The sequence below is a fragment of the Colletotrichum siamense genome (genome assembly GCF_013390195.1).
Source record: "Colletotrichum siamense strain Cg363 chromosome Unknown KSG_Cg363_contig04, whole genome shotgun sequence".
Classification (NCBI taxonomy): Eukaryota; Fungi; Ascomycota; class Sordariomycetes; order Glomerellales; family Glomerellaceae; genus Colletotrichum; species Colletotrichum siamense.
In genome coordinates, this window is record NW_023501017.1 from 3588239 (window position 1) to 3611889 (window position 23651).

Consider the following 23651-nt stretch of genomic DNA (forward strand, 5'->3'; position numbering starts at 1 on the left):
TCGCCTACACTCTAACTTCACGATCCTCCGACGTCCCCGCAACATACCTCTCAAGCGACGCCGAACAACCGATCGACACCATGTCCTACCTCCTCTACTCAGTATCCTTCTTCGCCCTCGTCATCGCGACGGTCCTCTACCTCACCCGCACCCACTGGCAGCCTTTCCTCCCGACCCTACCGATTCCAGGTCGCGATTACATCTACTCCCGCCTGCCCTCCACTTTCACCGGCGACATGGAGGCGGGTCTCTCCAGCTCGACATTTGACCTCAGCGGCAACGTCGAGTCTGGCGACAGCCGCGCAGGCCTCGATGATCGGAGCAAGGCCGAAATCCTCAAGATCATGAAGAAGCGCAGAATGAGGTTCGACGAGGCTCGTAGGGTGTACATGGAGAACCGCTTTAAGGCCAACGGCATCGGTCCTGACGGCCGGCCCCTCGATCCCAAGGCCGTCACCTTCAGCTAAGATCATGGATGACAGTTGGTTCGAGGCATCCAGGCATATAAAAGCGTCCTGAAATAAGATCTCTTTCGTAAGAGAAATCACAATGACGGCCAATCTTTGAAGGAGAAGAGCTGTCTTCACGCCCGCCGTCGCAAGGAAGCCACCTTCAACGATGCCATACTGCCACCATTCACAATATGGTCTGCTATGAAGCGACTACAATAACCCACCCAACACTTCGTCCCTGACAAAACTTATCTCCTTGGTTCATTCGTGTGCTTCTCATATATCCTGCTGGCGTGGAGAATTCTGGCGTTCGGAGTGTGCTTTCCTCTGTAGGATTGGGATTTCTTCTATCAAAGCTCAAGAGGCGGACGCGATGCTTTACATCAATCGTTCCGAGGGTCTCTTTTCTATGTGAGGTTGGTTGGCTTCTAGCATTACAAGCTGAGCAACTGATAATCAGGCTTTCAATATCATGTGTTTTTTTATCTCCCCAAACTGATATACCGTGCTAGTGCATGTCACCACCACTTTAACCCTGACTCATCATAACTCAATCTCTGATAGGTATCCAGAACCATCTATGGTAGGGACTGGACTATGCCACTAGATATTATTGTACTTGCAACTCGTCTGAGCATACGAGATGCCAGATCGTCACGGGCGCACTTCCCCATGTTCAGTCATTTCATCATCCTCATCCACCTTTTCCCCTCATCATGCAAAAGTGCTGAGGTTCATATGTACAGTCGAAAGTCTGGCAACGTCCAGGTATTACAAGCGTTTATAATGCAGTCGTAGGCAGCCGTTGCCAGCGCCGGATGAATTGTGTTAGCCGTTTTTCGTGACAAAAGCCTGCCACGTTTTCAAGAGCATCTTCACTCTTAGTTCTTCTTCTTTTGGTCGACGGATGCACCATACTGGCGGTCATCGTCTCCTTCGACCTCCTTCTGGATCTTTTCCATGTCCTTGATGCCGGACTTCCACGTCTCTTCGGACATCTTGGTCTGCTTGTTGAACCATGCGAGATCGGGCTTGCGGTAGCTGCCGCCAAGACGATCCCACAGCGTGGTGAACTGGCCGTAGTTATAGCTGTGGATACCTTGTTAGCAACTTTGACTAACCTCTCTAAACGGGTTGAGAACTTACTTGAAGTAAAGGTGGTGGGCAGTGTGGCAGGCAGAACCGTTGATGATCGGGTTGTCGGTAATGTACTCGCCGTCGTGAATGAGAATGGTCCAGAAGTTGATGAACATGAACAGAGCGACATAGGCCATTTTTTGTAGGGGGAACAGCATAGGATAAACGTGATAGGGGACGGACTGTGCAAAACCATCGAGGGGGTGGAAAGCATGGGAGGCATAGGGGGATGGCATGATCCACTTGTGGTGAGGCTTGTGAAGGTGCTTGTAGACGGAAGGCAGATGCAGCCAGCGGTGAATCCAGTAGATGCAGAGGTCGGTAAAGAGAATGAAGAGTGGGAACTGGGCCCAGTCGTACCAACGGCCGGGTCCCTCCTCAGTGGTGTCGTAGAGCTTGCAAAAGCCGCGAACCTCAGCGAGGAAGGTGATGGCGGTGCAGAGAGACATGATGGGCATGGCCTTGTTAGCCTGCTTCATCTCAAGCCACACCTGGTTCTTGAGAAATTTGGGGTGGTTGAAGGTCTTCTTGTCAAAGATGAAAATGTAGGAGAGGGTGGCGAAGACGAAGTAGTTGAGCAGTCCGAAGATCCTGGGAACCTTGTTGTTAGCGATCGGACGAGACGAGTCAGGAGGGTAGTTTCGACATACCAGGTGACGAGGAAGAGCGAAGTGAACTGGCGATACATGTTGTCTCTTGGCCAGGCGCTCATGTAGGCGGCCTCAGAGGGCTCGAGATGAAGCCAGTGAGTCGCGGGCTTATACTGCCATGTCGAGAGCGGTTGCGCCGTGGCGTTAGCAGCGGTGTGGGGGAAGTCATAAGGGGCTGCGCCGGCGGGCAGCAAAGAAGCGTAGATCTTGTCGCCGACGAAGGTGTCGACGACCTCGAGAACGATATCCATGGCGAGGTCGGATGCGGAAGAGGGTTCTCTAAAGGGGTTTGCGACCAGCTGCCGATGTTTTGGTGACGACAGAGAGAGGAAAAAGAGGAAGGGTGCCGCGGAAGGGAGCGGCGCGAAACGATTTTGTAAGTGTTAGGCGAGTTGCAGCGCAACAAGTCGCGGTAGGTCGAGGCGAGACAGGCAGGCGAGATGCTGGGGGGGGCAGCTCGGGAATATCGTTGGCTCCGAGAGATCTTATCGGACGTTTTGGTGAAAAAAATTCTGGGGCCACAAGAGGGAGCAATTTGCCTCTAAATGGGACCGCCAGGTTGAGCGTGGTGGGAAGCAGCCAGGGGCGGGATCGGCGGTGTCTGCACTGCGGCGGCAGCAGGCAAGGATATTGCTGTAAGTCGGCAGTAGCGTCGCAACAGACGGGCTTTCGACGGGCTTTTGGCGTGCCCGAGATGGATGGCGACGGATGAGGACGAGGCAGAGGAAGAGGATGCTGTGATGACGGAGAGAGGTCGGCGATTCCTCCAAAGAAGTCTGAAGTGACAGCCCAGTGACAACACGAAAGCAGTGACAGCGGCAGCCGAAGGCCAAGCAAGCTGTTCTTGTCCGGAGGGATGGAGTTGGAACTCAGGTGCCCTCTATCCGGTAAAGTATGATGTCTGGCCTGCGCAAGGTACAGAAACTACTTTTAAAGTAACCTAAGGGTCCCGGGCCTCGAGACAGGCAGCCACCGACCCTTGCGTATCCGTAAGGGTTCTGTCTGTACGGATACAGAGTTGGGAGGATCCGTAAGGTTTGACGACAGGTGAGATGACAATTGAATGCGAGATGCGGAAAGGAGGAATGAGATGGTTGCTTAACTCACGGCCACACAACGCTGCACTAGAGGGAGGCAGGACGGCAGAGCTGGATGTGGCGGGAAGAGCTTGTCTTTTTATTGACACAGCCTGGAGATTCCCGCACGCAGCCCGCACACCGACTCGCCCTCACCATCATCACACGACGCTGCCTGAGGGCAATCTTGTAATGGGATGTTTCTCTTTTGCTCCAGCTACTCTTAGGTGGCACTTTGGCCTTGAATGGCATGATCCAACTCATGGACTTCCCGGCCCGGGAAATGGATCTTGACCCTTTGGGTGAGGTTCGACGTGATGGAGGGACTGGCGCCCAGCCATTGACGCCTCTGATTGGCCGCTGCCCCTGGACGCTACACTTACCGTGCTGCGGTCCCTTAGGGTGCTGACACCACCTAACAATCATTCACCTCACACATCTATTGGAAGTTCCTTAGATTCCCGCTGTCGACGGCCGCCTGTCGTTTCGTATTCGGATCCCGTTCCCACTGCTCAAAGTACTTCTCCAACATCTCGCCCGCACCCTCACGCCTGCAAACTGCTACGCCACTACTCTTTCACGGGCCGTCCTAATGAATGACATCTCGCAGCGATCTCTGCATCTCGCCCTCCTCCACGTCCTGTGCGCAGTAGCGTCCACCAATGATCGGGCCACCACCACGCCGGACGCTGTCAGTCACAACCCGTTTGGCCACAGCCTCCATAACTTCTCGAAGCACGTCGTCGTAGTGTACACACCGACTCCCACTCCCCAACGCATTATTTCCACTGTCCCAGTCCTCCGCTATTCCGGCTCCAGCGCTGTGCGGCGCGTCGGGCACTTCGGCCCCAGGCAATTGGGCCGGATACCAACGGCCATGGACCATGCAGATTATAGGGAGTGACGTGACTTTTCTGCTTCGGAAGTCGTGGTTACCGGCCACCAGATCCACTTGTTGCCGCTAGACCGACTTTGGCCATCATTTTCTGAGCGCTGACGTGCAGGCATGATCAACGTACGAAAGCCATATGACGATGCCCTTCTACCCCTTTGCCGTCCCCGCGTTCCCCTGAATTGATGACAGACAGGGCACTTACTGTTTCTTCTCGGCGCAAACCCTCTCGGTCGGACATTGCGGCGATTTCCCACTCACGCTCACGGCACGCGATAGCAATAAACCTGATAAACCTGATGTTGATTCCCTTTCACCTTGGCGGGTGTGTCTTCTCATGGCAACCCTGCGTTGCTGCGCTGATCTTGGAACCTGCGCCTCCCAGCGAGTCGGCACACACCGCCAGCGACGTCTAGAACGTTTCCAAAGGCTGTTGAAACGAGCCATGTTTGGTCGCCTACCTCTGCCAGCCTTGACCGCCTGCCTCTGACCCGGTGGCTTTTCTTCAATTCATGATCCTAACCCACGAGAAGCTTGTCCTTACACGGTAGACGTATCCCATCGCTGTGTTCGTGAATTGATCGAACCTGAGGCCGAGTGTCACTCGCGTTCACTGGGAAATCTCGGTGGAAATTCCTAGGGATCTCTTGGGGATTTATCCTGAATACATGCATACGGGTAGTAATCACAGTCGTAGACGGTCCATTTTCGCGACAAGTGTCTTTGATGTCGCATGATACCCGTGACTCGATTGCTCCCGAGGTCGTTTAGCAGAGCAAACCCCGGACTGGATCTACAAACACCGCAAGAGCGTCCACCCTGCATGAGCCTCAGAGTACTACTAAGTAGTAGTGCACCACCAGAAAATAGCTCGCGATCAACGATGAGGGAAAGAGGGAAAGAGATATGAACTATATGCAGTCGCGCGTAGTCACCATCATCATAATTGATAGCATGTTTTTCAAGCATCGAAGTTCCTCGAAGCGCCATTCTCACTTGCGAAGTAAATTGGCTTGCCCCGTTGAAGAAGCATCACATACAGAGCGAATATGCCTATTGTTGCTGTGAGCTTTTGGCCAGTACTATATGACTATCTCGTGAGATTATGAACAGTGCGTCCCTATGTCACAGGTGACCCTGAAAAGCATCCAATACTTCAACTTCTTTGCCCGAGAGACGACATGAAAACAACCCAGATTCCCACTCTCCTCGACTATCTTAGGACGCAGACAACGACCAACACGGATGAGGGACGACGGACGACGGGGGAGACTCGGCCGGCAGGTTCCGACGGCTGCATTGTCGGCGTATGGCCAGCGTCTGTCCTTGGACCGACCGATTTTGCCTCAGGCCACAGCATCTAGCGCCGCCTTTCCCTTTCGGACAGACTATCCCTGCTTTAGGTATCTTACCTCAGCGAAAATGTTTGTGCCTTCTGCCGACTGAATTCACCTAACCCACCACCTATCTGGCTCTTCAACGCTATGGCACCCCCAAGTGCGCCCGATTCCTCAGCCGACGGCTGATGGAGAATTTCGCTGTCTACATATTGTGTCCGACCACGTTTATGCCACCTCCCACTCGACTCTGCAACTTCGACACTGACGCCAGTACTGCGGACTGCGCATGGAGTTGCGTCTGAATTAGGCTCTGTTTGGAGAAGTGCCAGAACGGCATCTTGGAACCTTGGAAACATAGGACGGAAACCATGGACGGTCAGCCGGCAAACATCGGTCATCCCTCCCGACCCTGATGGAAGTCGAGCCATGGTTGCACGAATTCCTCCGCATCGCTACTGAAGTATGCGTGAACAAAACAGAATGTCCAAGTTGACTATCGCTTGCCCAGCACGGACAATCCAACAGTTGTCGAGCAACTGGACGCGCCGTTGCCTAGCTCGCTTGTTGCATGCGTTTCGCAATTACGGCTTGTCTCGCTTCTGATCCGATCAACGTCGAATGGCTATCGGTGGGCTAGAGGCGCATCCGGAACAGGCAGCAGGCGGTGCAAATGGGAGATGAAAAAAGCAAGCATCGTCAAGCGATGGTGGTGTGTGATGAATGATTGCCCACTGTTGCAACTTGCAGCTCCGAATACCCCACGTATCCGCCGCTAATCGAGCCATAAATTTTGCAGCTGGCGGCCCATCGTGGTTGGGTGGTACAGGCATTGCATAGCATGGCATGACACCGGCACGGCAGGGTGTGCGGCCAATGCATGCAACCACTGCTGACATTGACTGTTGCGGTCGGGTCCAGTCTAGAGCTAAGGAAGGTAGGCTGCATGTTGCGAAATCCGAATGGTATTATATTTTTGAAGAGGAAGAAAAGACCAAGGACTAGGAAAACAAAGACATGAAATGAAATATCCACGGCACCATCGCCAGCTACTATACGTCGGAGTGTTGAACGTTGCGGATCGGTTCATGATGAACTTGACCTCACCGATACTCACCGAGAAAATATTACGAGGCGTCATGTCATGCCTCACGCTCTGCAATCCAAGTGCTAAATACCGAGGCACCCTTCTCCACATTCAGCAGCCATTTTAGCAGTTCCGCACGCGTCGGCGATAACCATACGGCGTACGCTGGCACTAACAAGGCAGGTGCAGGTTCTTCCAGTCTTCACACGTCGTCAAACTCTCCCTCGTTTCCATCTTGCGCAGCGGAGACCAGACCAGACGATCCACCACAGACACAACCCTCATCCTCCTCCTCACACCTTCACCCTGGCCCTGACCATGTCCATGACGGTTGAACTCCCCTCCCCTTAACCATCTTAGCACATTTATTTACCCTTACCCTTTCACACACACCCCCAATCCAACCCAGCCAACCCTCTCGACCCGCCCTTACTTTCGCCTCAAGCTTAGCTGCCACGGCCTGGCAAAACCCTCTGTCTCACCTCACCAAATGGAACATTCTCCAGTGTCCCCAAAAACCCCTCCCCCCCAAATCTGCACACCCCGACGTGCTTACTGCGTGCCCACGCCTAGCTGGCTGCAAGCTCTCAGTCACCCGCACGCCAGTGACCACACCCTCTCACACCCACCCCTGTACTTGCGCCTTGTGCCACCGTACTTGAGTGCCACGGCGCAACTGCAGGCTGCACCGCTGCATCTCACGATGATTGCCCTTTTTGCCTTTTCCGCAACAGCGAACCCTGCCTGGCCATCATGCCCAACGCCTTCCCGTACCATCCCATATCACCGTCCTATCTCGTCCCATACCTTTCGATTCCCTTCGCTGCTATCCCGAATTTGCGGATACTTCTGCTGGATGAGTCGCGAACGTGAAATGCATGCAGTCTCTACCGCCCATCCTCGTCTCTTGCACTGATCAGCATTGTGTTGGTCGTTGTCGTCCTTGACCAGCAACGTGCTCATGTTATGCCCGTCTCATCGTGACATTCGTCCACGATAATGTACCAACTTAATGCCGGGCTACGTTCCGCAGCTGAGGGCCATGGAGCCCACTTGCAGAGCGCACCCAACTGCAGACGAGTCACCATCTACTTGTCAAAGATCTTTCGAAGAATCGGCGGGTGGTGGCCGAGCTTCATATAAGAGATGACAGTATACTCAGCCATTCGGCTTTGGCGAGAGCCAAGCTGGGGCATTCTCTTCAAGGTTGGACATGGTTTGCACAGGGAGACAAAGACATAACGCCATCCATAAAGACACGCGCCCAGTCGGCCGTCACACACCAGTACTCAGATGAGTCAAATCTTCCTCTCTCACAAGGCTGCGCGGGGGTGAAGCGCCAAAAGCTGCGATCGAGAGGTTAGGTGAGTTGTTGCCTTTACCTTTACATACCTACCTACCTACTGCGCATGTAAAGTGACGGGACGAAAACCGTGACCGTGACATGGGCCGTCATGGCAGGTAAGGTACGCCTCCATTCTAGGTCTACCTTAGACGAAAGGTAAAGGCATGTATACTACCCACCTTACTGGGCTCACCTACATGAGATGCAAGTACCTACCTACCTACCCAAGACATACCACCCACGGAGAGCTGCACCCCACTGACAACGCTCCACTCCGAGCACTAACACCGAGTGGAGCTGAGCCGCCCTTGCCCCTGCCCCGGTCGGTGTCCTGCCGCAACTCTGAGTCGCCGCTGGCTGAGTACCCACGTACCCACGCACCACCCAGATTGAAACTTCCCTCTGGAAGGGAATCAAGCGCCACATGGGAATGGACGGTACGGACCCACGTCTCGAGCCAGCTCACCCCCAAAAACAACCAGGCGCACAGACCTGATGCTTTGGCAGGGTATCCATCTCCCGGTAGGTACTCTTTTCCAGGAGCTCCATTGCCCCTGCCGGTACCAGAATCGACGCTAACAGTTTGACCCCAGCCCACACCAAAAGAGGTACCCCCAGCAAGTCTTTCTTCTTGTACCTGTCGACCCGCCTCTGATGTAGAGTCGCTCCGCCGGCTACTTCGTACCTTGGCGTGCGCCTGGTCCCACCTCAGGCGGGCACAGAGCAGTTCCTCCCCCAGGGGCCAGGGCAGGCGGCTCCCCGTCTCTGACCCAGTGTAGTGTGGTCTCTGCCTCTTGTTCATTGCCTGTGCGCCTAGCCGGGACACACACACACACACACACACACACACACACACATACGCGCTCACATTGGACACACACACACACCTAACCTGGCCTGGGCTGTCTCCTCTTTCCACTCGCCAGCCTCTTCAGGTCCTCTCTTTCCTTCCTCCTTGCCTACTTGAGCTTTTTCTTCTCCTTCTCTCTTTTTTACCGTCTCCGCCGTGACAACCTCAACGCGCGCGCGCTGCATCATCGGCATCCTCAATCGATCATCACCAACATCCCTTTCAACACGCGCCTACCCTGACGGCATTGGTGTCCGTATTGGCATCGCGCATCCACTTGCGTCTCCCTGACTGGACGGCTTTGCCGCCTCTCGCTGTTGCTGTCGCTGGCAGCCAGAAAAACCCCCCCAGACCTTGCCTTAGGTAACCCGCGCCTTTTCTCCTGCACCCGCAACGCAGAAGGGGGCCCATTGCGGCGACGCCCAAATTTTCCGAGCTTCGACCACCAAGTACCACCCATCGTCACCAAACTGATCATCTTCTTCGTCGACGCCCGATCGCCGGTTGCTCGCTTTCATCTTCACCAGCATCCACACCTGTGATCAAACATCGCCGACCTTCGCCCGGCCGACGAACATCTACGCCGTCTTCACTGAGACGTCTTCCAAACATCAATCGCAGCCATGTCCATGTATCCGCATCGCGCCATGGGCGCGGTGCCCCCCAACAACTCTGCCCGCCTCAACGAGCTGCTCGAACAGATCAGGACCGAGTTCGATTCGCAGATGCGCACCACCGAGGGCTATGAGCATCAAAGTGAGAGACGCGCCCGACGCCTCCATCAACGCTAGCACACTAACTGTGTTCATAGTCCAGGCCCAGGTTCAAGAAATGCAGCTTGTGAGGGAAAAGGTGTACGCGATGGAGCAAGCCCAGATGAACCTGAAGCAAAAGTACGTCACTCGATGCCATCATCCCAGGCGTAAGCCTACAGAATACTTACCATCGAGTTCCCAACAGGTACGAGGAAGAAATCGCGATGCTCCGCCGCCAGCTCGAAGGAGCTCGTGGAAACGCGCCTCCCAGCATCGGCGGGCCTCCTCCCCATGCCGGCCCGTCGCAACAGCCTCCTTCCATTGCCCCCGGCAACGGTCTTTTCAACGGCATCATGACCGGCGGTGGTCAGGGCCAGCTGGCCCCTCCTCCTCCTCCTCCGCCCCAGGACCAGCAGATGGGCCCGCAGCACCAGATGGCCCAGGGCCCTCCAGGACTCCCCGTCCCGCCCCCTCCCCCTCCTCCGCAGTCGCAGCAGCCTCCTTTCCAACAATATCCTCCCCAAGGCCCCGTATCCAACGGTCTTGCATCTCAGCCTCCCCAGAGTACCGCATCTCCGGGTCCCGGCAGACGGGGTATCGGCAGACCTCCTGCCGCCGTTGGGCCCGCTACTCCCCAGATCAACACCCCGATCCCTTTCCCCGGCGCGACCCAGTCGCCTCAGGTCAGCCACCCGACGCCTGATCACGCCCGCATGGGGGGCCCTCATGCTCCCCCGGTGGGAAACGCCCTTGGTGATCTTGACCCGGATCGCCTACCCCCTCACTCCAAGAAATCGGGTCACGACTGGTTCGTAATCTTCAACCAGCATGTTCCTCGTATGTTGGACGTTGACCTGGTTCACACTCTGGGCCATGAGTCTGTTGTTTGCTGCGTACGCTTCAGCCACGACGGCAAATACGTGGCCACCGGATGCAACCGATCCGCCCAGATCTACGACGTTCAGACTGGAGAGAAGTTGTGTGTCCTCCAGGACGATAGCGTTGATATCACCGGCGATCTCTACATCAGGAGCGTCTGCTTCAGCCCAGACGGCAAGTATCTTGCCACCGGTGCCGAGGACAAGTTGATCAGAGTAAGTCGATTCAGTGTGGCGGCCACTAAGTGTCTTGATGCTGACAACCTCTCGTAGGTTTGGGACATTCAATCTCGACAGATTCGCAACACCTTCTCTGGCCATGAGCAAGATATTTACTCCCTAGACTTCGCGCGCGATGGTCGCACGATCGCATCCGGCAGTGGAGACAGAACCGTCCGTCTGTGGGATATCGAGCAGGGCACCAACACTCTCACCCTCACTATTGAGGACGGTGTCACCACTGTTGCCATCTCTCCCGACACCAAATACGTCGCTGCTGGCTCACTCGACAAGAGCGTTCGCGTCTGGGACATTCACCAGGGCTATCTGCTTGAGCGCCTGGAAGGCCCTGATGGCCACAAGGATAGTGTCTACAGCGTAGCATTCTCTCCCAACGGCAGAGACCTTGTCAGCGGTAGTCTCGACAAGACGATCAAGATGTGGGAGCTCAGCACGCCCCGTGGTCTGCCGAACCCTGGTCCCAAGGGCGGACGGTGCGTCAAGACCTTCGAGGGTCACAGAGTGAGTACCACTATCACATGTCCTTTGAAGCGTGCTCTAGCTAACAGTTTCAGGACTTCGTTCTTTCTGTTGCTCTTACCCCTGACGCTGCTTGGGTCATGTCTGGCTCCAAGGACCGTGGTGTGCAATTCTGGGATCCGCGCACGGGAGCTACCCAACTCATGCTCCAGGGCCACAAGAACTCGGTCATCTCAGTTGCGCCTAGCCCGACTGGCGGCTACTTCGCTACTGGCTCGGGTGACATGCGGGCGCGTATCTGGTCCTACCGCAGCGTTCAGTAAACAGCTGGACGGCGAGTGAAGACACCAGAGATGGAGAGATTTGTCGGACGAATATGTATACCAATAGCCGTTGTAGTGAGTCTGGTTCGTAGTCAAGGGTCTGAGGCGGAAATTGTCCCTACCAATGTCTTGGGATAAACTCGGTCAAAGACAAATAGGACGGTAAGGGCGCATGGGTAGTGATATGTCGGAATCTCGCAGCAAATAGCCGTCGCTAATGACAGAATTGAAGTTTTGAGTATTGATTCTCGTAGCAAGAATCAGGAGTTACATGAGTGAACTGAACAAGTCCGAGAATTCATCCCCCTTTTTCGACTTCTTCGGCTTTTTCTCTTTCTTATTGTCCTTTAAAGATCTGGTGGGTCCAGCATTCTCTACCGGGGAAACCATCTTGCGCTTTTTCCCCTTCGCAGTCTCCTTCCCTTCCGGCCTTAGGGTGGACTGTGGCTTTGCACCCAACTGGAGCTGATCTCGGGAAATGGCTATGCCAAGATCTACAGGACCAGAGGTCCCCTTCGTGTCTTTGGCCAACGCGGCTGTCGGTTGGGCTGCTGACAACGCGGCAGGCGGCTCATGTTGACCCTCTTCAACGCAATCAGGGACCAAAGACGCCACTGCAGAGTTTATGCCGGCCAATACACCAAGGAGGACCAAGCCCAAGGCAGCGTGTTGATTATCCGCTGTAAGTTGCGTGAAGGCTCTGGTACTGCTTAGTTTCGAGCAAACGCGAGCGGAGGCGCATTGGCTTACAAGAATGAAGATGGTATGATTTGGCGAATGAGTGTTTCCACTCTGGTGGTGACATCTCCATCTAGATCATGTTTTTGTTTGGAATTTTTTTGCTTCTGCTTCCTGTGACCCTGGGCCTGAGCGTGTTGGATGCGAAGGACGAGAGCGTCGTGGAGTCTCCTGACGGCGCGGCGCAAGAGGTCGAACTGGGTCCACCAGCGAGCGACGTGATGCTGGTTCTTGTTGCGATGGTTGAAGCTGTCGAGGATGTGCAGGGTCGGGGTAAGGGCTCCTGTGATGTGTTCGTCGGATCTGCGATCGGTAGATGATGTTTCCATGACGGTAAACGTCAATTTTCGCGCGGCGAGCGTGTTTCTTCCCGTTTTTGCACAAAATACTATCCGTCTTTGGTGGCTGCGAAAAGCTGATGAGCGAGCTGCACTGACAGCGTCCGTGCAGCCGTACGTACCCAAGCCAATTGGACAGGGGGAGGGGCTCAAGAAGACATAGTTGGTTTGCGTCAGTCAGGGGTGGGTTTGGGTTGGTAAGGGACCTCCCGGGCTGAATTGTGGAAAGCCCAAGTTTTCTTGCATGGTAGTCAATCTCTGAAACCTCCCCAGCCTGCTAAGGTACGTTGAGAGCCGCATATATGAATTGTCTTCAACTGTAGTCCTTGGATACTGCAACTTCGTGACCGCTTTTCCCCAAGATGATGCTTTTCCCAAAGATGCATCGCCTTGAGCTCGTCATCAAGGCTAACTCACCGGATGTTTTCCAAACCGCCAGTAGGGTATTCGAGTTAGTAAGTTATGGACAGGTAAGAAGCGGTGGTTTGAACAGGTGCCGAGACAAAGAAAGTGAGGACCGTGCAACGGGGCCGCCCGCGGTCGAAAAAGACGGTCTCTGAAGATCGATTTCGCGTCATGGGGTTCAATTTGCGACGTATCTGGGTTGCTACAACGAACATTCGCCCAGTCAGAGAGGCTCGAGCATTCGCAGCAGATGGAAGTAAGCTTTACAGGCGAAAGGCAGCGCGACGGACCGTCCGTGATGATCAGAAGCTACGGAATAATCCCTCAGTCTCTAGCTACTTGAGGGAAGAGTTAATCAAGGCGACGTCCTCGGCCTAAAGTTGAGAGAGACTTTCGAGTCGGCGGTGGCATCAAATGGCCACTGACTACATGAACATGTCACAGTCATCGGATGGCATGTTAGGTGGGAGTGCTTATGCAAGTAGCGGTGAGTGGTAGAGTACGAGGAAGTTCCCTCTTGCTTCTACCCGAGGTACCTATCAGTGGAAACTGAAGTGCTGGCGCCAAGAGGCCGCACCGTGTGCCAGCACAGTGCTGGATCATGTCCAGAAAGCAGCGTGCACAGTATGGCCTCCGGGGGAGGGGGGCAAAAGTGGAAAGGCCGAGTCAAGTGACAAAAGCAGCATAAGGTGGGCGGACAGAGGAACAGCCGGCCGCTGAGGTCGAGGCAACGGTGGTGCGGCAGACTACCTAGGTAGGCAAGGTGCCCTCTAGGGTAGGCATGCAGCTAGAGAGGTGGAGCTGGGGTGAGTTCTACGTTCCGCTCCAGAGGCCCTGCAAAAAGCCTGCAATGGCCCTGCACGTCGCATAGCTGACGGAGGGCATTGTCCAACCAGAGGAGTTGGCGCGATAAGACAGCCAACTTTTGACGATGCAGCCCGCGTCATAAAAAAAAAAACCAAGATACCAGCTGACATTCCAGATACTGCGATGCTTCAGTACGCTACCCACCTCCACAGTTTGGTTCGATTCCGTAATGTAATGATGTTGCTCTGCGAGACATCATCGTCCCCTCCCCTTGGTAGATAGGTCGATAGTAACGGAACAGGCACAGGATAATGGGAGATTTTCGGCACGGTCCAATGATTAGAGAAGCACAAATAATTTAACCTAATCTTCCCATGCAGTCCAGAGCGCATCATACCAAGAAACACCACCACATGGCACGACTACCCACGGACGGGCATAGCACCGTGATCCATCCGATTCGGTTTTGTTAAAGTTGCAGCTTCTCCCCATCCCGCCTTCTCAGCACACAGACTGGGCAAGAAATCCATCGACTTCCTAGGTTGTCCCGGGGTCTTCACTCTCCCACCCTCGGAATCGCTTGGCACCGAGCATGGACAAGTTTTTTGTCGATTCTCTCGAGTTCTGCGCAACCCTACTCCTGCCTTCTTCTGCCTTCCTCGACCAACTTCTTCCCCTCTTCCAAGGGACCGAACGAGGCTGAACACGCAAGAAACTCCTTCAAAATCGAGACTTCGGGCATGCCGTCTCCTGACCACGCGACGTAACCTCAACTGTTATCTTCGTCGTCCGCCCCTCATCCACTCGACGTGGAGCAGCCAGTTGGAACATCATCCGTTACCTGCGACAACCTGGCTCCGAACGCCCACTACACTAGCACCATCTCAATCTCCCGCGACTCGTCTCCACTTGGACCGCCAGGGGTGGTGGAAGGCAGATTTGCGAGCTATCGATACACGCTTTTGCCCATTGTGTAGCCAAGGCAAAGGCAGTGCGTCGTGCTAGTGTGCTATATACACGTCTAAACGCCCGCGCTGGCGAAGAGAAAAAAAACCCGAGTCGCGCCTGAAGAAAGCTCTCGTTTCTTCTCTGCGCGCCTCTCCCGTCTTCGCGTCCTCATCGGTGCCAATTCTTCAGAGAATCCAAGTTCGCGCCTGTCGCGTTGTCTTGTACCTGACGACGGCTCTCCATGTCCTCCCGGAACCCATCGACGTGGGACGAGTACGAACGGGGTGCTTCTCCCCAGCGCTCCGTGAGTATCGACTCCAACGCCGTCACTGAAGACCAGTCGCTTCTTGGCGACGATGAGGAGAATGCCTACGGAGGGAGTCATCATGGCCTGCGTCGTCGAAGGTAAGTTTCTTTTATTCATCATCTTTATTACTTGGGAGCATCTTTGTCGTTCGCTGCTGGATGGTATGTTTGGTCTCGTGCTGCCTTCCCCGCTAACTCCCCGCTTCAAGGTCGTCTGTAACGCGACACCTCGCCGCCATCACCGATATTGGCGGCGTCAACAGTATTCGCTCCTTCACCCGCAGTTGGGCGCGTGCGGCTGGCTTTGCCGAAGTCATTCCCCAGAGGCCCTCCTTCGTCTTCGCACCCGACCAGGCACCGATTGCCTCCTCGTCAGCAGAAGCTCTCGACTATTCCCGTAGCCTTGTCGAGCCCGAGTCCCACCCGAGAACCTCGCTATTGAGACAGCATCTAGAAGCCACCCCCGAAAATGGAGCTGGCTCTTCGCACGAGAATGGCTCTTCGGCGTCTGCCGTTGTCGACGAATCTTCTCAAGCCGATTTCCGCGACAGGGAGCGCAAAGCTGTCGATGCTGACATGTCGGGGGCTTTCCACGGATCGAGCTTTGGCAGCGGCCGCCGGCCGTCGCAGTCAATTTTTGCAGTTGCTCCTCATCTGGCAACACCGCCTCTGTTCGGGAGCTACGGATCGTACCGGACCTATGGCACGATATCCGACGTTGACGCGCCGTCAATGGCTCGGGCCGGTGAGCTGTGGCGCCAGCAACAGCAAGAGGGTGGAAATGTGCCCGATGGTGAACACCCTCAAATTTTGGTGAAGGAGGTTGAGCAGGACGGCAAGATTGTTCTCACTGTGGAGGGCCAGTCTACGCTACCTCAGACCATTTTCAACTCGATCAAGTAAGAGAATCCCAGGTCTTTGGAAGTCAGCAAGACAAGATCTAACGTTCAGCGCAGCGTTCTCATTGGGGTAGGTCTCCTGAGTCTACCCATGGGTATCAAGTATGCTGGTTGGATTTGCGGCATGGTCGTTCTGGCGGGCTCCGCTGCCGTGACGGCGTACACTGCGAAACTCCTCGCCAAATGCATGGATCTGGATGCCAGCTTGATCACATTCTCTGATCTAGCCTACATCTCGTACGGTCGCAATGCCCGTATTGCTACGAGCATTTTGTTCACCATGGAGTTGCTAGCTGCATGCGTGGCCCTCATTGTGCTGTTCGCCGACTCTCTGGTTCTCTTGTTCCCGGGTTTCTTGAGCGTAAATATGTGGAAGATTATCTGCTCCGTGGTCATGATCCCTCTCAACTTCCTGCCTTTGAGACTGCTAAGCTTCACCAGCGTGATTGGCATTCTGTGCTGCTTCAGTAGTAAGTGACGCCTTTTCCGCTCCTCATTATGAAAGAGCTGCTCGATTAACTTGCTGCAGTCGTATTGATCCTGGTCGTTGACGGACTCATCAAGCCAAATACACCTGGCTCTCTGATTGAGCCTGCTACGACGTATCTTTTCCCGGCGAACTGGGGCACCTTACCGCTGAGTTTTGGCCTGCTCATGAGCCCTTGGGGCGGTCACAGCGTGTTTCCCAACGTGAGTCTCTGCTAATCTCCAGTTTGGTAGCAGCAATCTAACATCGGGGTCACAGATTTACAGAGATATGCGCCATCCTCACAAATATCCCAGGGCTGTCAAGACGGTCTTCTCGTCTGTGGTAAGTAATGCATCCTGTGATCGTCTCCGGTCCTGCACAAGGACTGACCGTCGAATTACTAGTACCTCCTGGACGCCTTCACGGCCGTAGTTGGTCTCCTGATGTACGGCGACAGTGTCATGGACGAAATCACTGCGAACATCCTCCAAACCAGCGGGTATCCTCGTGCCCTAAACTTCTTGCTATGCATCTTCATCGCGATTATCCCTCTTACCAAGATTCCGCTCAACGCGCGACCCATCATCTCTACTCTAGAGGTATTGACGGGCATCCACCAGCAGGCCGTCTCTGGCAACCAGGCCATGGTAGGTCGGTCTGCGACATTCCGTGGGGTGATGAAGATTGCCGTTCGAGTTGTCACGATCTTCGTCTTCCTGGTCATCTCCATCGTATTCCCGGCCTTTGACAGCATAATGGCGTTCATGGGCAGTGCTTTGTGCTTCACGATCTGTGTGCTGTAAGTGGAGCTTCGTGTCTATTCATCTTAAGCAAGCCCTTTCTCTGACACTTCACAGCTTGCCTCTGGCTTTCTACGTTAAGCTGTTCGACAAGGAGATCTCAGCCAGGGAGAGGTTACTGTGTTACGTTCTCATGGCCATCTCGACGGTGTTGTCGGTTGTGGGAACCGTATGGGCCTTCCTTCCCAAGAGCCTCATAGGCGCGGAGTAGGAACCTAGAGCTTATTACGTTTGGCTTGACATGCATATCTGGCGTCCCATCTGTCGACTGGTCATTGCATGGCGCTGGTGACATCTGGTTGTAACACTGCATGCCGCGTGTTTCTGCGTTTTGTTTGGTGTAGCTATGCGATGCTTGCTGCGTGTTTGGGATTCGGCATAGACTGCATATGGATGTGAAGGATGCCGTATATATACACGAATACATGCTGAACTTGATTTCATTTGAGTTTCCACTGCTGTCACGTCACCCAGTATCTCGTGCTAGTACTCACGCGACGTGCGAGTAACTTAACGTCCAGATCTGGGCAAGCGATGACTCCCTGCGTTTGCCGTTGCCACTCGCAAAGTGTACATGAAGGAAGCATTAGCCTGTCCATAAGGTCAGTCGTCGTTGGGCGCATGTTCGAGTGTAGACTCCCCTGCACCTTGAACTATGTTCGGTCTGATCAAATGCGTAATTTCAAAGAAGGGCCACCTCCTTTCCGGTAACCACTCAAGCTGTCTATCTTATACCCCCGCCTTAACCACCTTCTTGCCTGGACTTCCAAGCTTGCTTAGAGAAAAGCTTGCAACGAGCTCAAAGAAGTAGGAGGAACAGCGGGGGCGGAGAGACATGGCAGAGACGAGCATAGAGACAAGAGCAGGGCCTTGACAGCAAGAGGACGTGGGTGGTCTTTTCTACGTCTTGAGAGAGGCTGCAACGAGGTCTTCTGGAACAGCCATCGGGGCGGCCCTAATGAGAGAGAGCCTTGTGCTGAGACAAACACACCATTCGAGCAGGACTAAAGGACCTGCTTCGCTCTCATCCGGCTCACCCTCTAACATGGTGACTGTAGCGAATCCTTCCAGACCCGCTCTCATCATGACAATACCGCGTGTTGGACAAAGGTCTCCTTAGCACCACGTTGCTAGAACAGGAGTGAAGAGTGTTTCACCAAATGGGTGGCCGGCAGCCAGGGCTTCAAGAATACCCGTCTCGTGAACTCGGGTTGGCTCATCCTTGCTGGAGACTTTTGTGGTTTTCGCAGCAAGTAGTGGTTTTCGCAGCACGTACCGGTCTCGTACACGTACGTCTGTCAGCATTGCTACATCCCCCCTCCCTTAACTAACTTCTCCTTCTCCTGCTGTGTAAGATGCATATTGACGCTTCCAGGTCCATCTCTTGGCTCCGGTACCTCCTCATCTGCTTGTCAAGGCAATCGTCAACACGGATTTTTAAGTGTTGTCCTTGCCAGCCGCGTTCGTCATCTGCACTAACTGAGGCTGGTCGTGAACCCCCTTCACCTTCTAGATTTCACGTCGGGTATAATAGTATATAGCGTTGTTGTCAGAACAGATTCATGGTGGAACCTCGAGGGGTCTGCTTCGCCCAGCAGTCCTCATTGCACATGGAGTCCGCAGTGTGGACGAGATTCTTCGTTGCTTAGTAATTCAGGAAGAAGGCATTACAGCGTAGCAACCCGTGGAGAGTTAATGTCACCTGGCGCTTGTCTATTTCCATTTTCTTTGGCATTCGTTACAACATAGCTTTTCAAAGTGATTACCGTCTTTTCCCCAAGACCAGATACTAGAGCATTCTCTCTACCAATGTACGTCACGTTGCGTATGTCACGAGCATTGCGAATCGACAGATGTGATTGAGTGGGTAACTTCTGGTATTGTTCATTAATCTGGAGATATCTAATACACAGAAAGCGAGTTGAGTTCATCATCCAAACAGGTTCCAGACTCGATGCCGGAGACCACCAGACCGTCACGGCCAGATAGCCAAAGGACCCGACAATGCCCCTGTAGGACTAACCCAACCACAAGAGGTGACCCGCCTAGGAATGCGCTTCCTGCCAGCCACCAACCCACTCAACGTCTGCGAGATCAGTGCGCTTCTCCCGGCGCCAATAATTCCAATCTCTGCCCTTGTTCCAAGGGCATTCCCTAGCCTTTTCCTTAGGCGATTTGTTGTGGTGATTGTTGTGAGTTGCATTGTGATCCCAAACTCCCGCTGCATACGAATTGTATCCCAGCCCAATAGTACGTTGTTGTCGAGCAAAATCGCCAGACATCTTGCTTGTTGTCGAACTCGAATACTTTCTCCGAGCAGCCCCTAATTTGGCCCACTTGTCATTCTCCACTCGCTTAGGGGGAGATTGACGAGTAGGCAACATGGGCCTCGATTTCGGTGGAGAGGCTTCCTGGAAGAAGAAGCCATCGGCCGCAAGGTCGCTGTCGATGTCATTGTGAATCTTGTGAGTGTCGTGGTGCGAGCGCTGCGGTGTGGTAGCAATGGGCGTCGCGTCGACAGTCTCAGAGTCGTCGTTCTCGTCCATCTTGCTGTCATGACTCCAGGTCCTCGAGTTGAGCTCCTGTAGGGACTGCATCTGCCTGTTACGCTCGGCTTCTTCTTCCTCCTCATCCTCATCCCACATATCACTCCAGCTCTTGGAGACGGCGTCCTTACGACCGAAAACCAAGGACATCGAAGACAAGTTGCTTTTGGGCTTGGCCATGGTGATGGGCAGGGATCCAGCCATGGGCGAGACCTTCGGAAGGGGTCGTGGCGCAGCCTTCATGGGGCGTCCAATGTGAAGTGACTTCATTGACGCTCCAAGACTCGAGTCAAGCATGGAAGAAATGGAGGGTGTTTGCGCGGAGCTAAACCAGTCGGATGTTTCTCCAGACTTGGAGAACAAATCCTCAGAGTAGCTCTCGTCATCGGGGATGGCACTGAGCTGGCGGATTGGCTGGGGAGGGCTCGCATGCAGAGCCTTGGCCCAGGGGAAGGCACCCTGGTCAATCTGAGGGCTCTGAATGGAAGGCGTGCGCAGAGGCTCGCGGTTCGCACTGGCCATGACATGACGGTTGGCCGAGCAGAAGTCGTCAACATCCTCCTCGGTTGTGGTGAAGCTGATGACACGCTGGAGAGCAGCGCGAGCACCGACCAGTGACCGCTTCCTAGGATCCAGATTCATGCACTGGACAATGACCTCATAAGTGTCCTGGGACATGGACGGGAAAACATCGAAGAGCGACTGCTTGTCCCGAGAGAAGTCCAGGAAAAGGGGGTCCGCCTCGGTCGGAGTGGTGAAAGGGTTGCGAGAAAAAAGAATGTTGAGGAGGCAAATACCGATGGCCCAGATGTCGGCTTGGGCAGGGGAGTAACCAGCACCAGCAGAATCAAACTGCTCCGGAGCCATGTAACGATCACTGCCGACGGTGGTTTCAAGAGTCCAGTTCTCGGTCGTCGCCAGCCCAAAGTCTCCGAGCTTCATGGCACCGGACTGAGTCAAGAAGATGTTCTCAGGCTTGATGTCACGGTGGTAGACACCGTTGGCGTGAATGTAGGCAACCGCATCGACGAGCTGTAGCATGAATTGCCGGACGTGTTCGGTCTCGAGAGGTCCGCGACCATTCCGAATAGCTTCATATAGGTCACCCTGAGGACAAAACTCAAGGACGATGTAAAGATGAGCCTCGGTCTCGAAGGAGCGGAGAAGGTTGACAATGTTGGGGTGAGAGAGCCGGCCGTGAAGGGCAAGCTCCTCAGACTTCTCGTCGATGGCGAAGTCGAGGCCGGCATCATCAGCAGCAGCCTTCTTGGTCAGGCACTTGATCGCAACGGTCTCGCTGGTGTGCATATCCTTGGCCATGAAGACCATGCCGAAGGAGCCATGGTTGAGGGGAGAAATGGTCTTGTACCGACCATCGAGCAACACACCATTTTGAAAGTCGTCTCTCAAGCATGCCATGTCGAAAAGAGGAAAGATGGGAGCAAGGGTATCCGAACGAAGAAAGAACGAGGTAACGAAGAATGATACAGCCGTGAAGAAAGCTTTTCCCCGCTCGGTGAGTCGTTCGTTGCTGGGAGGAAGGCGGAATCGAATGCGGTCGAGATGTCGAGGGTGAGGCAGTGTTGTCGATCAGGTTGCCCGAGGAAGGAGGCAAGAGGCGGTTTTGCCCAAATATACAGATGTGGAAGAACAAATCTAACAGGAAACAACGCGGTTTCTAACTCCTATTCGTACGTATCAGAGGCTCATTGATGGGTATTTTTTTCGGCTGTTGTCGGACAAATGAAAGCGAAGGTCTGGTTGATGGTTGTTGATGATGTTGTTTGGTCGTTATGCGAAATGGGACGTCGGCAAGTCCGAGAAAAGACAAAGACAGTTCGTTATGAGGACATTGAAGTAAAGCAAGTATTGTGAGGAAAGGAGAGAATGATGCCCGGAGGTCAAGAAGTGGCTCGCGAGATCGGCGCTGAGAGGCTGATACGCAAGAACGAAGCGAAGCTACCGGGTCCTATTCAAGAGGAGACGGTGGAGGGGAGCCTAGTTGGCACCGGATGAGCAGGTTATGCGTATCGGAATGCTAGCTCTTTGGAAGGCACGAAGGCCGATAGGGGTGGTCGTGTATGGCCGTGGGTAGAGTCGTCGAAGTGTGATCGCAACGGCTTGCAAGCAAGCTAACTACCGATGTCGGCAACAGTGGTGGCTACGGCAGCATTCGAGCGTTTAGAATGTGTGTGAGAGAACGAGTCGGGTGAAGAGATCGTTCGAGTCGAAGTCGAGATGAATGGTCGAGGGGACCAAGCTCCTTTTTGATTGAGGGGAAGGAGTTGGTGTCACGAGAGCAGGGTGACGAAGGTGGGGAGGAGGAGTGAGTCAAAGAACACGGGTGTGAGTCGGTGTTGGATGACGGCGATGATTGTGGAGTCGGAGTCGAAGTCCTGAAGGCCTCTCTTCTCTTTTATCTCTTCAAGTCGATGATTGACAGATTGATATAATGGTCAGGTCGTCGGCGGAGATGGTGGATTGCGTGATTGCTTGCGGCTATGACTCGCGGGTGATGTTGGATTGATACGGAGAGATTGCGAATGCAGTGATAAGGAGGTCGGCAGAGAAGAAGGGAGGAGGTTGAGGCGGATGAGGAGATGGGTAGTTGAGGAAGCAAGCAGGGAGAGAAGGAGAGGCCGTGAACGACGATGAGATTGCTGACGGATGAATAGGAGGACGAAACAAGACGAGATGGTGAAGGGGGAGGGAGTATTAGAGTAAAGTAGGTAAGTGCAGGTTGTACGGTAAGGCAGGCAGAGAGTAAGGTAGGACGAAGGAAAGGGTGGGCAGGGAAAGGTGCGTGTGTGAGCGAGAGACAGTCAGAGAAGCAGATGGAGGTGAGAAGACGTTGGGGGAAGGATTAGGCACAGAGAAGAGGAGAGAGAGTGAGAGAGAGAGAGAGAGAGCGAGCAAGCGGCAGACAGAGAGAGAGAGAGAGAGAGAGCAACAGGGAGAGCCAGAGCAGGCCCCGGGGTCGTGGGCGAGTGGGTGGGTGGGAGCCAGGCGAGATTGGGACAGTGAGTTTGCCAGTGTCTCTCGCTGATCAGGTACACTTTGGAGTAGAGATACTTTGCATACGTGCAGTGGATTGCGCGGTTCCCAGGTATCTTCGGATGACGGGGGAGACGGACAGAGAAGGCGGTAAAAGAGAGGTAGCCAGTGGGAAAGCATGGCGTACTTGGAATGGACCGGGGGGGAGGGTAGGTAGGCAGTGACCGGGGTCCAGTACCGGGATATGGCCATGATGGCGCTATGAGGCCAGGTGGGAACTCAGGCCGCTTGACCAACTTGCAGACAGGGCAGACAGACAGCCAGAGCCAGCCAGACAGCCAGTCCTGGGCCTGCAATGCATGCACTCACTCACTCACTCCCTGCTCGGCCATGACAACTCTCTGTCGCCTTGTCGCCATCCACGCCATTCTCCTGCAGGAGACAGCTGGTTGACTGGGTTTTGCTTCTGGATGGACTGGCAACAGGAGGGACGCGATGCTACGCCAGACCGACAGACCGACAAACCAAACCAGCCCAGCCTTCGCAAGATGCAAAGATGAAGGCTGTTGCAATGCACACACACATACACACACACAGGTGCAGGTGCAGAGTTGTGAACCTTCTATCCGTAAGGCCTGCCACCCTCATCAGCCCAGAGGCCCCACCTCTTGTCTCTCAGTGGCCTGTTTTGTTTCTCGCCTGTCCGCCGTCCTCCGTTTGCTTCCGTTTGGAGACCTGAGGGTGTGCACTGTGACACTAGCCCAACAATGCGATGGCAGACTTGCGTGTATCAAGCATGGCGGTGACATGACGGATCGCCGTATTGGCTGCCGCACTGACGGGGCCAAGGTCCAGAGACCAAGGACGACGGACGACAGACCAGCTGTGTGGCAGACGGTGAAAACTGCCAGGCCAGGTGA

The 23651-nt window shown here is 54.4% G+C and overlaps 6 protein-coding genes across 6 annotated transcripts; 3 read left to right on the top strand and 3 right to left on the bottom strand.

Annotated features, from left to right (window-relative positions):
- Positions 1 to 80: 80 nt before the first annotated feature.
- CGCS363_v006866 (UPF0357 protein) lies at positions 81 to 467 on the top strand (the record flags this gene model as incomplete). The annotated part of the gene is made up of 1 exon (XM_036638715.1): positions 81 to 467. One exon carries the CDS (start codon positions 81 to 83, stop codon positions 465 to 467), a length of 387 nt encoding a protein of 128 aa, XP_036496031.1.
- Positions 468 to 1333: 866 nt separating this feature from the next.
- On the bottom strand, positions 1334 to 2490 carry CGCS363_v006867 (putative Delta(7)-sterol 5(6)-desaturase; the record flags this gene model as incomplete). Its single annotated transcript, XM_036638716.1, has 3 exons — positions 1334 to 1541; positions 1599 to 2180; positions 2240 to 2490. The coding sequence occupies 3 exons, from the start codon at positions 2488 to 2490 to the stop codon at positions 1334 to 1336; spliced, it is 1041 nt and encodes a 346-aa protein (XP_036496032.1).
- A 6959-nt stretch (positions 2491 to 9449) lies between these two features.
- rco-1 (Transcriptional repressor rco-1) lies at positions 9450 to 11481 on the top strand (the record flags this gene model as incomplete). Its single annotated transcript, XM_036638717.1, has 5 exons — positions 9450 to 9582; positions 9638 to 9719; positions 9787 to 10675; positions 10733 to 11200; positions 11254 to 11481. 5 exons carry the CDS (start codon positions 9450 to 9452, stop codon positions 11479 to 11481), a joined length of 1800 nt encoding a protein of 599 aa, XP_036496029.1.
- Positions 11482 to 12227: 746 nt separating this feature from the next.
- CGCS363_v006869 (uncharacterized protein) lies at positions 12228 to 12548 on the bottom strand (the record flags this gene model as incomplete). The annotated part of the gene is made up of 1 exon (XM_036638718.1): positions 12228 to 12548. One exon carries the CDS (start codon positions 12546 to 12548, stop codon positions 12228 to 12230), a length of 321 nt encoding a protein of 106 aa, XP_036496030.1.
- A 2410-nt stretch (positions 12549 to 14958) lies between these two features.
- AVT1 (Vacuolar amino acid transporter 1) lies at positions 14959 to 17402 on the top strand (the record flags this gene model as incomplete). Its single annotated transcript, XM_036638719.1, has 7 exons — positions 14959 to 15122; positions 15233 to 15922; positions 15980 to 16392; positions 16452 to 16612; positions 16668 to 16733; positions 16796 to 17190; positions 17249 to 17402. 7 exons carry the CDS (start codon positions 14959 to 14961, stop codon positions 17400 to 17402), a joined length of 2043 nt encoding a protein of 680 aa, XP_036496861.1.
- A 1834-nt stretch (positions 17403 to 19236) lies between these two features.
- Positions 19237 to 21156, bottom strand: ksp1 (Serine/threonine-protein kinase ksp1; the record flags this gene model as incomplete). The annotated part of the gene is made up of 1 exon (XM_036638720.1): positions 19237 to 21156. One exon carries the CDS (start codon positions 21154 to 21156, stop codon positions 19237 to 19239), a length of 1920 nt encoding a protein of 639 aa, XP_036496860.1.
- Between the last annotated feature and the right edge of the window lie 2495 nt (positions 21157 to 23651).